General features: G+C 44.2%; 1 protein-coding gene across 1 annotated transcript in view; it reads right to left on the reverse strand.

Moving 5' to 3' along the window:
• POLR1H (RNA polymerase I subunit H) overlaps window positions 1-14,354 on the reverse strand; it is an 83,083-nt gene that overhangs the window by 53,375 nt on the left and 15,354 nt on the right. Inside the window, exon 2 of the mRNA XM_053716332.1 lies at window positions 8,829-8,959. Coding sequence (XP_053572307.1) covers window positions 8,829-8,958 — 130 coding nt within the window. The 5' untranslated portion in view covers window position 8,959. The remainder of the gene's footprint in view (window positions 1-8,828; window positions 8,960-14,354) is intronic.

Consider the following 14,354-nt stretch of genomic DNA (forward strand, 5'->3'; position numbering starts at 1 on the left):
ATGTCCCTTTAAAAACTGGTCTAAAAAGAAGGGATACATAGAAAGCGCTAAAAACAACAGAACGAACTTGATAGGATACAAACAACACTATTTATTGTAAATGCAAAGTTTATCTATATAGTGACCGGTCACTTAATTTAAAGAATATATCAGGAATTCAGAAAAGGTTTCAGATACCAAACGACCCTAGAAGCTCCAGCTCAAATGGCAAGTACGGATTATAATGCAGGACGCACTCATTTTATAGAGGTGATCTTATCCTAGAGGCTGGACAAGAATACATTGCAGGCACCCATTAAAGGGACACTGAACCCAAATTTTTTATTTTGTGAATCAGATAGAGCATACAATTTTAAGCAATTTTCTAATTTACTCCTAGTATAAATTTTTCTTCTCTCTCTTGCTATCTTTATTTAAAAAAGAAGACATCTAAGCTATTTTTTTGGTTCAGTACCCTGGACAGCACTTGTTTATTGGCCGGTTAAATTAATCCACCAATCAGAAAGAACAACCCAGGTTGTTCACCAAAAATGGGCCGGCATCTAAACTTACATTCTTGCTTTTCAAATAAAGATACAAAGAGAATGAAGAAAAGTTGATAATAGGAGTAAATTAGAAAGTTGCTTAAAATTGCATACTCTGATTTATGAAAGAAAAAAATTGAGTTCAGTGTCCATTTAATAACTGTTGGGTGACAGTTTAGGATAGAATTTATAACTAATTTTGATCATAGTTATTTTAAAGGTATTTGTATTCAACCACTCAGTCATATATATGTTTTACAGACCGCGTTATATTTTCAGTCGATGTTGCAGTTACTCTCTCATGTTAATGCTAGTTCAACGCTTCTCTAAGTAGCATTATTTCATTATATGTGGCAAACCTAATCCCACGCACTCTCTAATATAATCCTAAAATAAAAAAAAGCAATTTTAACAGATCTCACCATTCCGATGAACTTCATAATTATACTAGTAGTGGAGGCTTGTAAGCTTAAATTATGTTTTGTTACCTGCCCCGTATCCATTGGCAGAGGCCGCAGGATGAGATGGCATATTAGAATATCTTATCTTATTGAAGGGATTATAAGGGATTATATTGATGAGCATATTCGTGTAAACAAGATTATGAGTTCTAATCAGCATGGCTTTAGGAGAAATAGATCATGTCAAACTAATCTAATTAGATTCTACGAGGAAGTAAGTAAAAATATAGATAAAGGGGAATCAGTTGATGTGATATACTTAGATTTTGCAAAGGCATTTGATACAGTGCCACATGAGAGATTAATGCACAAATTAAGGGACTGGGAATAGCTGAAAATGTTAGCTCATGGATAAATAACTGGATAAAAGATAGGGAGCAACGAGTAGCAGTAAATGGATCATACTCAGATTGGACAAAGGTAATCAGTGGCGTCCCCCAGGGATCAGTACTGGGCCCTGTTCTTTTTAATATTTTTATAAATGACTTGGAGCAAGGATTAAATAGCGACATCTCTATTTTTGCAGATGATACTAAGTTAAGTAAGGTCATTAGGTCAGAGCAGGATGAACTCTCTTTGCAAAGGGATTTGCTAAAATTAGAACTATGGGCAAGTGAATGGAAAATGAGATTTAATACGAAAAAATGTAAGGTTCTACATTTTGGAAGTAAAAATAAGCAGGCTATGTATTTTTTAAATGGGACAAGACTTAGCCAAACACAGGAGGAAAGGGATTTGGGAGTAGTAATAGATAACAAGCTAAAGATGAGTGCACAATGCAGGGCAGCGGCTTCAAAGGCTAATAAGATACTAGCATGTATTAAAAGAGGCATTGATTCAAGGGAGGAAAGCATAATTCTGTCATTATATAAAGCCCTGGTAAGACCTCACCTTGAGTTTGGAGTGCAGTTCTGGGGACCGATTGCTAAAAAAGATATTGCAGAACTAGAAAAAGTTCAGAGAAGGGCCACAAAGCTAATAAGGGGATTGGAGAAATTAACCTATGAGGAGAGGCTAGCCAAACTGGGTCTGTTCTCTTTAGAAAAAAGGCGCTTGAGAGGTGACATGATTACTTTATATAAATATATTCAAGGCCCATATACAGAGATGGCAGAAGCTCTTTTTATTCCAAGAAAATTGGTTCTGACAAGAGGTCATAATTTAAGGTTGGAGGAAAGGAGATTTAATCTCCTGCAACGGAAACGTTTTTTCACTATAAGAGCAATAAAATTGTGGAACTCATTACCAAAGGAGGTAGTGAATGCCAATACCATAGATACATTTAAAAATAGTCTGGATAAATTTCTGTATATAAACAAAATTCATGGATATGATTGCTAGTATTAAATGGGTCACATTTTAATGGGGTTATTTAAGCTTAACTGGAGCTTTTTGTAAGTATTTTAGATTTGTATAGGTTGAACTCGATGGACTTCAGTCTTTTTTCAACCTTATCTACTATGTTATCTACTATGTTTATAGAAGCATAGAATGCCATTATTAACCTCAATACAAAAGGACAATGTTTGTGTAACTTAAAGGAACATTAAACCCCAAAATTGTCTTTCATGAATCAGTTAGAGAATACCATTGTAAACAACATTCTAAAGAAAAATCAATCTTGATCCAGCAGGTAAAACAGTAATCAGCTTTATTCTTAAACAGTTCATATAAAAGGAACAACACACACAGTTAAAGGTTGTGCAGGTTCAGTCTTACGCGTTTCGGTGGTAAACTTACGCCTTAATCATAGACCGTAGTTGAACCCTTAGCACCTGAGACTTATAAAGGTGAGCTCACGCACTCCATTTTTTCCTCTTACTTTTACCGTATGCCTTTGGATTTCTTAAAGGGACCGATTCATTTATGAATCATCATTTCTATTGATTCTAAAACTAGAACCATACATATTTTTCTATATAGCAGTAAATACATCATTACATAGGCTTTCATTATTTTCAGAATGTATCTTTTAAATGAAAAGGGAGAATCAGTGTTTATTCACATAGATGAACTTAGGTTTCAATATAGTATACAAATGTTCTTTGGTCATTTCATGCAAGCATTGACCATATTCAGATATAAATATTTCTCTCATATGTCTTTTTAAATTTTTTTTTTTTAAAATACCCTATGTAGACAGAAATAAATATTTAACCAGCAAGCAAACTTGCAAACCAAGGGAAGAAAAAGAAACAAGTTTATACTTTTCCTAAGCACTCTGTATGTTGTCAAATCATTTATAAATGGTGGAATAAATATTGTTACTAACATAATATAGAATATGCTACAGTGCACACTATCAAATGCACTGGAGTACATGCTACATATAGTAAGGAAAGACAGATTTATCTGTTTCCAAAATCAAGGACAGTGATTTTAAAATCTCTTTATACTATTCTCAAAGGATGTTTAGTGAATAGATACAGATATTATACAAAGCAGTTTATGACAATGTTCAGAATTGAACCCAAGGGGGACCTGAGTCTTAAACAAAAATATCCAGTATGCTTCTTGTTTTTTTAGGGTATTTAAACGATCTCCTCCTCTATGGGATCTAGGTATATGTTCTATTGCTGACCATCTAAAGCAATTTAATTCTTGGTTATGTTCCTCAATAAAATGAGTTGCAAGAGCAGAGCAAGCAATATTTTTTTCAATATTATACATGTGCTCACGAATACGGGTCCTCACGTCCCTAGTGGTCATGCCAATATACTGCTTTCTGTGCTCTTTACACTCAATGAGATATACTACATAGTCCGTGGAACATTTAATACATCCCTTTATGTCATACTCCATTTCTGTAACATATGACTTACATTTCTGGGTAACCTTGATATATCCACAGGCCCTACATCTCTTATTCACACATTTATATGTGCCATTGGTCTGTAACCATGCACTTTTCTCTCTTTCAACTTTTTGTTTATTTGTCCTTATTTCACTAGGAGATATAATGATGGCTAATGATTTACTTTTTCTATATACAAATTTGCATCCCCTTTCAACTACCGGTTTCAGAATCTCATCACCATAAATCAGAGGCAGATATTTTTTAACTGTTTCACAGATCTTATTATAATGATTAGAATACTGGGTTATGAACATGGGTCTGTCATCTTTACAAACATTTTTTGGTTTCTCCAACAGTAGGTTTGTCCTTTCCATATTATCTACTTTTTTGCTGACACTTTGAATGTGTTTGATATTATAGCCTCTATTTTTCATTCTCTTGGTTGGCTCAGTTTTTGCTTTTTCATAACTATGCTTTTGCGAGCAGTTCCTCTTAGCTTGAATTAGTTGCCCTTTTATTATCCCTTTTGTGACGTGCTTTGGGTGGTTGCTTTTTGAATGCAACAAAGCATTCCCCGCTATGGGCTTTCTGTATAGATCTGTCTCTACTCTACTTCTTTTTAAATCAGCTATCAGGATTAAATCCAGATAGTTGATTCTTTCTCTGTTCCATTCAGATGTAAAACTCATGCAAAAATCATTTTTGTTTAGGTAAGACAGAAACTGATTTTTCTCTTCCTCCTCCCCATCCCATACAAACAGTAAATCGTCTATATACCTCTTAAATAGACGTATAGACTGTCTGTATGGGTTGTCATCATTACTGATAAGGGACCTTTCGAGCCAACCCATGAAAAGGTTCGCATATGAGGGCGCAAAACGTGCCCCCATAGCGGTCCCTTTTTTCTGCATGTAAAACTCCCCCTCAAACATAAAATAGTTATGCTCTAGGAGGAATTTAATTACTTCCAAAATATAATTTTGGAAGTATGGATCCAATGAAGTTTCAAGATTCAAAAAGTATTCTATTGCTTTTAACCCTAGAGTATGGGGGATCATAGAATACAACGACACCACGTCTATAGATAACCAACTATAGGTTTCATGCCATTCTAAATTCTCAAATATCTGTAAAACATGTTTAGTGTCTTTAAGATGGCTTTCTAATTTTTGTACAATAGGTTTTAAAATGTCATCAACCCAGTTAGATAAAGGCTCAAGAATTGATTCTATGCCTGATATAATGGGTCTACCCTTAATATTATATAAACCTTTGTGGGTCTTTGGCAGATGGTAGAATATGGGTATCCTAGGATTTTCAACATAGAGTGAATAAAACGCATCTCTATTTATATACCCATATTCTAGACCATCATCCAACAGAGACAGGAGTTTTTCTTGAATTTTTAATGTGGGATCAGATGGTAGTTTCTCATATACACTGCAGTCATTTAGCTGTCGATGGGATTTGTTTATGTACCATTCAGTGTCACATGCCACTATACTGTTCCCCTTGTCAGATCTTTTTATTACAATTTGTTCATTTGATTCCAAGCTCTTTAATGCTTCTCTTTAATAGAGAGATTGTTTTTACAAAAGATTTCTTTTTCAGTTTCTTTCAGTTTAAAACTGCTCCCTCCATTTTTATTTCTCCTTTTGATTCATTTGCCTCAATTGGTATCTGTTCTTTGCTATTTTTTGATTTTCTATATCTCTTAGCTGCCCTCCCCCTTTGTTTATATCCACTTCTTTCTGAAAACTGCTTATTTGCTTGTGTGTTGCTTCTTACCAGTTCAGATTGTATTTTATTTCTAGCTCCAACATCCTTTTCTTTTTCTCTAGACCTTTGTGGTTTAGGAATTTCAATATTAGGATTTATGTGGCCTGTGGCTTCTGACTCAGATTGTGAAAATTCTTCAGATCTGTTTCACATCTTTCACTATCTATCGCTTCATTTCCTGAATCATTAAAGGTAACCTTTTTATTTTTGTTCTTATTATTTTTACCTTTATATTGCCATTTTTGGTTCTTATGCATTACTGCCGTTTCAGTTCCAATAAGCCCAGTTTCAGCTGAGGTTTCATCTTTATTTTGTCCTCTAGTATAATTACCATTACCTCTCCTGTATCTTCTCTGCCATAAATAGACTCTATTGTTTGCATAGTCCTTGCTATCCCTTAAAAACTTTGAATGCTTTATATTTACTACTAGTTTTTTTGCTTCTTCTAATGCCTCTTGGAGCACGGTATCATAATCTGCATATTCAGAGACTTCAACATATTTATTCATCTCTGCTTGGACTTTTAGTATTTCATCTTTCATTTCAGCAATCTGTTGTGTTTTATATTTAATTAGAAGTCCCATCAGCCTAATGGCACATTCAGTCAGTATATTGTTCCATTCCTTAATGAAATCCTTATCTTCCACTTCAAAGGAGGGGTATTTTCTTAATCTTAATACCTCTTGGTACCATTCCTCTCTTTATATACTTATCAAATAACCAGTTATCCAATCGTAGTCTTTGTTCCTTAGTTTTCAGTTTTTCCATAGTCTGAAACAGGTCAGTCAGCTTAACATTATCTGTGTCACAATTGAACAATTCCTCCAAGTCAAGATTATCAATGTCCCATTCATCCGTAGTTTTTAAAGAATAAAAGTCAGTATGTGTTTCCATTGTCATGTTTTTATATATTCACAGTCCGATATAAACAAATGCCCAGTTTTACTGTAAGTGGCAGTTATAGCACTGAAAAACGACTTTCCTCAAAACTTCACCTTTAAACCTTATAACCTTTTAAAGCTTTCCAGCGGCTAACGGAGTAAAACGAGGAGAAAACACCAAGTACCAAACACAAATGTATCACTCCGTTTATAGCCAGGTATAAAAATAAGGTAGGTGAAAAAAAAGACAGCGCCTCATAGTGCAAGTAGGTTCCAACAATAATGGATCACACTGAACAAATGGCAGATGGTAGTATACTCACAAGGTTATTGGCACCTTTATTGAAAGAGGTGCAAAAAGGCAGACTGACGTTTAAATCAGCAGTCAGTACGCTGGAGCCAACTCGATTCAACTTTCCTGGGTGGGCCGCTGTGGACTCTCCACTTTTAGACAGGAGCAGAATACTCTGGTGTTGTGATGTATAAATGAACAGCGGACGGTGTTGTATTTGGCAGGCAAAGTAAAAAGCAATTAATGCTGGGATAGATAAAGTTTAAAAACACTTTATTGTATGAGCTTTATTGTACTGACTGCTGATTTAAACGTCAGTCTGCCTTTTTGCACCTCTTTCAATAAAGGTGCCAATAACCTTGTGAGTATATTACCATCTGCCATTTGTTCAGTGTGATCCATTATTGTTGGAACCTACTTGCACTATGAGGCGCAGTCTTTCTTTTCACCTATTTTAGAAACTGTGTTACTCGATCAGACACACCCAAGACCAGCTGCCTGTTTTTTGGTGAATTTCCACTGACTACAAAACATCTACAAGTTTCAAAGAAAACATTCTCGCAGAGACATTGACATTTGTCGACTTCACCTGTCAGCACTATCTGCTATGGGACTTATACCACGATAAGTTTGTTTGGTTATATATTAAGAACTGTTTGATTACTAGCATATACACCTTGGATATATACATTTTTTCTGTTTTTGTTTTCTCATAGAGATATATATACTTTCTTATATGGATTGATTTCACTATCAAGTTCTTTATTTTGCACCTATTGTATTAGCGATATCATCTCCTTTTTCCACACACCACCCACCAGGGTTTAGTCAATTTTACTTACACTTCAAGAAAAATAATTTTTTTATATATATATACATATATATATATATGTATATATATTTTATTTCACATCAGTTTTTAATCAATTTTTTCCCCTCACAAAAACCACTTTTTTCATTTTTCAGTCTCACGTATGTGTCACTTTATTAATATACACTAATACTTTTTCTTTCATATTCCAAACATATTTGGCGCATGCTATTACCTATTTTCTAATAGGGTTTTCTCTATAAAAATAAGGTAGGTTTTCACGGTGTCAGATTAGCAAACCAATTGTGCAATAAAGCAAAGCCGTACTCAGCCTATGTGTTCAATACAGCTTCGGTGGATATTATAATATATATACAGCAGCCTTCTATAGGCACTCACCGCTCTCGTCGGACGCCTCTATCATATACTTCCACTTTCAGGTCAGAGGTCTTACCCGTACCGGTGAGTCAAAAATCCTTCGTATATAGAACCACCTCCACTTCCGCGGACGCTGCTTCAAACGGCTGTACTTGGCTATCGTTTGGTTGCTCTGACACCTTTTACTTTTGCGTTTTTTCAGCCTGTCACATCAACTTGCTCGGATCCAAAAAGCGGGCTCCTCCTCTCCCGCAAGTAGCAAACAGAACCTGCACAACCTTTTACCTGTGTGTGTTGTTCCTGTTATATGAACTGTTTAAGAATAAAGCTGATTACTGTTTTACCTGCTGGATCAAGATTGATTTTTCTTCTCTCCAACTCTTCCAATACTTTTAAGGTGTTTACTCTCCTAATATAAGACAGACTTACAATAAACCGTCTATTACTTAGTATATAGCAAAACTTTACAGTGATTTATCTTGCCAACATATGGAGAGATCAAATTATTGGCCAACCTTGCCACATAAACCATAACTCATTATATTTCCAAATACAGGAAGGATTTACTTTCATTAAACCGCCTACAACTCAAAAGTATGAGCAGTTAGTGCAGTTACGGCCCTTGGTTTAGCATCCCGTAAAGATCATATTTGTATGTTTATATAGTATTATCTATGTTTTACTATCATTATTGTGAAAGCTTTCCTAATCGATTAATCAGTATACTCACAAGTCTTGTAATTACCAGGTACTTTATGTCCGTGTACCTAGGAGAAACCACTAGCTGTGTGTAATATATACAGAAGATAAAGCAATGATTCCGATAGGCCATTTATTTAATAAAATATACATATTTATAAGAGTAGATGACAGCACTTAGTGTATGGTTCAGTGATACACAGTACCTGTTACAAGTGTGCGGTGCGAGCAGCGAGGGCAGGTTACCGTGTCCTGGGCACCTGGGGCGGGCAGCACTGACCCACAGTCTGAGCAGAAATCAGATACTGATGAGAAGCAAGAGGCAGAAACATCCATCCTATAACACAAGTATATAATGTCACACATGGCAGGGGACAGAAGCAGCGCACATTGGCACTAACTGTAGGAGATAGAGAGAGGAAGGACTGGAGGCTACAAGGTAACCTTTATTTATTATACAGGGTCCCATGTACTCCCATCTTGCAGTGACACCGCACTGGCCTACAGTTTCTCTCAGTTACCCAGCATCACACGCACAAATCCACCTGCAATGTCATACACGCACCCCCTCCCTGCATTGTCATACACGCACTCACCCCCTCCCTGCACTCTCACGCACCCCCTGCTGGTATTATCTCGCTCTCTTTTGCACACCCCCCCTGCTTGCCCTGTCTCGCTCTCTCTTGTGCCCCACCTTGCCTGCCCTGTCTCGCTCTCTCTCGCGCCCCCCCTTGCCTGCCCTGTCTCGCGCTCTCTCACGCCCCCCTTGCCTGCCCTGTCTCGCTCCCCCCTTGCCTGCCCTGTCTCGCTTTCTCTCGCGCGCCCCCTGCCCTGTCTCGCTCTCTCTCGCGCCCCCGCGCCTGCCCTGTCTCGCTCTCTCTCGCGCCCCCCCCCTTGCCTGCCCTGTCTCGCTCTCTCTCGCGCCCCCCTTGCTTGCCCTGTCTCACTCTCTCTCACGCTACCCCCCCTGCTTGCCCTGTCTCGCTCTCTCTCAAGCGAGCCGCCCCCCCCCCCTTGCCTGGCTTGTCTGGCTCTCTCTTGTGCCCCACCTTGCTTGCCCTGTCTCGCTCTCTCTAGTGCCCCACCTTGCCTGCCCTGTCTCGCTCTCTCACGTATCTCCCCCCTTGCCTGCCCTGTCTTACTCTCTCTCGAGCCCCCCCCTTGCTTGCCCTATCTCGCGCCCCCCCCCTTGCCTGCCCTGTCTCGCTCTCTCTCGCGCCCCCCCCTTGCTTGCCCTGTCTCGCTCTCTCTCACGCTGCCCCCCCCCTTGCCTGCCCTATCTGGCTCTCTCTTGTGCCCCACCTTGCTTGCCCTGTCTCGCTCTCTCTCACCCCACCCCCTTGCCTGCCCTGTCTCGCTCTCTCTTGTGCCCCACCTTGCTTGCCCTGTCTCGCTCTCTCGCGCATCCCCCCCTTGCCTGCTCTCTCACGCGCACACCTGCATGCTGTATGTCTCACGCGCACACCTGCATGCTGTATGTCTCACGCGCACACCTGCCTGTTGCATGTCTCACGCGCACCCCTGCACGCTGCATGTCTCACGCGCACACCGGCATGCTGTATGTCTCACGCGCACACCGGCATGCTGTCTGTTTCACGCGCACACCGGCATGTTGTATGTCTCACGCGCACACCTGCATGCTGTCTGTTTCACGCGCACACCGGCATGTTGTATGTCTCACGCGCACACCTGCATGCTGTATGTCTCACGCGCACACCTGCATGCCGTATGTCTCACGCGCACACCTGCATGCCGTATGTCTCAAGCGCACCCCTGCATGCTGTATGTCACACGCGCACACCTGCATGCTGTATGTCTCACGTGCACACCTGCATGCCGTATGTCTCACGCGCACACCTGCATGCCGTATGTCTCACGTGCACACCTGCATGCCGTATGTCACACGCGCACACCTGCATGCCGTATGTCTCACGCGCACAACTGCATGCTGTATGTCTCACGCGCACACCTGCATGCTGTATGTCTCACGCGCACACCTGCATGCTGTATGTCTCACGCGCACACCTGCCTGCTGTATGTCTCACGCGCACACCTGCCTGCTGTATGTCTCACGCGCACACCTGCCTGCTGTATGTCTCACGCGCACACCTGCCTGCTGTATGTCTCACGCGCACACCTGCATGCTTTATGTCTCACGCACACACCTGCATGCCGTATGTCTCAAGCGCACCCCTGCATGCCGTATGTCACACGCGCACACCTGCATGCTGTATGTCTCACGTGCACACCTGCATGCCGTATGTCTCACGCGCACACCTGCATGCCGTATGTCTCATGTGCACACCTGCATGCCGTATGTCTCACGCGCACCCCTGCATGCTGTATGTCTCACGCGCACCCCTGCATGTTGTATGTCTCACGCGCACACCTGCATGCTGTATGTCTCACGCGCACACCTGCATACTGTATGTCTCACGCGCACACCTGCATACTGTATGTCTCACGCGCACACCTGCATGCTGTATGTCTCACGCGCACACCTGCCTGCTGTATGTCTCACGCGCACCCCTGCATGCTGTATGTCTCACGCGCACCCCTGCATGCTGTATGTCTCACGCGCACACCTGCATGCTGTATGTCTCACGCGCACACCTGCATGCTGTATGTCTCACGCGCACACCTGCATGCTGTATGTCTCACGCGCACACCTGCATGCTGTATGTCTCACGCGCACACCTGCCTGCTGTATGTCTCACGCGCACACCTGCATGCTGTATGTCTCACGCGCACACCTGCATGCTGTATGTCTCACGCGCACACCTGCATGTCTCACGCGCACACCTGCATGCTGTATGTCACACGCGCACACCTGCATGCTGTATGTCACACGCGCACACCTGCATGCTGTATGTCACACGCGCACACCTGCATGCTGTATGTCACACGCGCACACCTGCATGCTGTATGTCACACGCGCACACCTGCCTGTTGTATGTCTCACGCGCACCCCTGCATGTTGTATGTCTCACGCGCACCCCTGCATGCTGTATGTCACACGCGCACACCTGCATGCTGTATGTCACACGCGCACACCTGCATGCTGTATGTCACACGCGCACACCTGCCTGTTGTATGTCTCACGCGCACCCCTGCATGTTGTATGTCTCACGCGCACCCCTGCATGTTGTATGTCTCACGCGCACACCTGCATGCTGTATGTCTCACGCGCACACCTGCATGCTGTATGTCTCACGCGCACACCTGCATGCTGTATGTCTCACGCGCACACCTGCCTGCTGTATGTCTCACGCGCACACCTGCCTGCTGTATGTCTCACGCGCACACCGGCCTGCTGTATGTCTCACGCGCACACCTGCCTGCTGTATGTCTCACGCGCACACCGGCCTGCTGTATGTCTCACGCGCACACCGGCCTGCTGTATGTCTCACGCGCACACCTGCCTGCTGTATGTCTCACGCGCACACCTGCCTGCTGTATGTCTCACGCGCACACCTGCCTGCTGTATGTCTCACGCGCACACCTGCATGCTGTATGTCTCACGCGCACACCTGCCTGCTGTATGTCTCACGCGCACACCTGCCTGCTGTATGTCTCACGCGCACACCGGCCTGCTGTATGTCTCACGCGCACACCTGCCTGCTGTATGTCTCACGCGCACACCTGCATGCTGTATGTCTCACGCGCACACCTGCATGCTGTATGTCTCACGCGCACACCTGCCTGTTGTATGTCTCACGCGCACACCTGCCTGTTGTATGTCTCACGCGCACCCCTGCCTGCTGTATGTCTCACGCGCACACCTGCCTGCTGTATGTCTCACGCGCACACCTGCCTGCTGTATGTCTCACGCGCACACCTGCCTGCTGTATGTCTCACGCGCACACCTGCATACTGTATGTCTCACGCGCACACCTGCATGCCGTATGTCTCACGCGCACACCTGCATACTGTATGTCTCACGCGCACACCTGCATGTCTCACGCGCACACCTGCATGCTGTATGTCTCACGCGCACACCTGCATGCTGTATGTCTCACGCGCACACCTGCATGCTGTATGTCTCACGCGCACACCTGCATGCTGTATGTCTCACGCGCACACCTGCATGCTGTATGTCTCACGCGCACACCTGTATGCTGTATGTCTCACGCGCACACCTGCATACTGTATGTCTCACGCGCACACCTGCATGTCTCACGCGCACACCTGCATGCTGTATGTCTCACGCGCACACCTGCATACTGTATGTCTCACGCGCACACCTGCATACTGTATGTCTCACGCGCACACCTGCATACTGTATGTCTCACGCGCACACCTGCATGTCTCACGCGCACACCTGCCTGCTGTATGTCTCACGCGCACACCTGCCTGCTGTATGTCACACGCGCACACCGGCATGTTGTATGTCACACGCGCACACCTGCATGCTGTATGTCTCACGCGCACACCTGCATGCTGTATGTCTCACGCGCACACCTGCATGCTGTATGTCTCACGCGCACACCTGCATGCTGTATGTCACACGCGCTCACCTGCATGCTGTATGTCACACGCGCACACCTGCATGCTGTATGTCACACGCGCACACCTGCATGCTGTATGTCACACGCGCACACCTGCATGCTGTATGTCTCACGCGCACCCCTGCATGTTGTATGTCTCACGCGCACCCCTGCATGTTGTATGTCTCACGCGCACCCCTGCATGTTGTATGTCTCACGCGCACACCTGCATGCTGTATGTCACACGCGCACACCTGCATGCTGTATGTCACACGCGCACACCTGCATGTTGTATGTCTCACGCGCACCCCTGCATGCCGTATGTCTCACGCGCACACCTGCATGCCGTATGTCTCACGCGCACCCCTGCATGTTGTATGTCACACGCGCACACCTGCATGCTGTATGTCACACGCGCACACCTGCATGCTGTATGTCACACGCGCACACCTGCATGCTGTATGTCTCACGCGCACCCCTGCATGCTGTATGTCTCACGCGCACCCCTGCATGCTGTATGTCAGACGCGCACACCTGCATGCTGTATGTCTCACGCGCACCCCTGCATGCTGTATGTCTCACGCGCACCCCTGCATGCTGTATGTCTCACGCGCACACCTGCATGCTGTATGTCTCACGCGCACACCTGCCTGCTGTATGTCTCACGCGCACCCCTGCATGCTGTATGTCTCACGCGCACACCTGCCTGCTGTATGTCTCACGCGCACCCCTGCATGCTGTATGTCTCACGCGCACACCTGCCTGCTGTATGTCTCACGCGCACACCGGCATGCTGTATGTCTCACGCGCACACCTGCATGCTGTATGTCTCACGCGCACACCTGCATGCTGTATGTCTCACGCGCACACCTGCATGCTGTATGTCACACGCGCACACCTGCATGCTGTATGTCACACGCGCACACCTGCATGCTGTATGTCTCACGCGCACACCTGCATGCTGTATGTCTCACGCGCACACCTGCCTGCTGTATGTCTCACGCGCACACCTGCATGCTGTATGTCACACGCGCACACCTGCATGCTGTATGTCACACGCGCACACCTGCATGCTGTATGTCACACGCGCACACCTGCATGCTGTATGTCACACGCGCACACCTGCATGCTGTATGTCACACGCGCACACCTGCCTGTTGTATGTCTCACGCGCACCCCTGCATGTTGTATGTCTCACGCGCACCCCTGCATGTTGTATGTCTCACGCGCACCCCTGCATGTTGT

Source organism: Bombina bombina, chromosome 6, assembly GCF_027579735.1.
Source record: "Bombina bombina isolate aBomBom1 chromosome 6, aBomBom1.pri, whole genome shotgun sequence".
Lineage (NCBI taxonomy): Eukaryota > Metazoa > Chordata > Amphibia > Anura > Bombinatoridae > Bombina > Bombina bombina.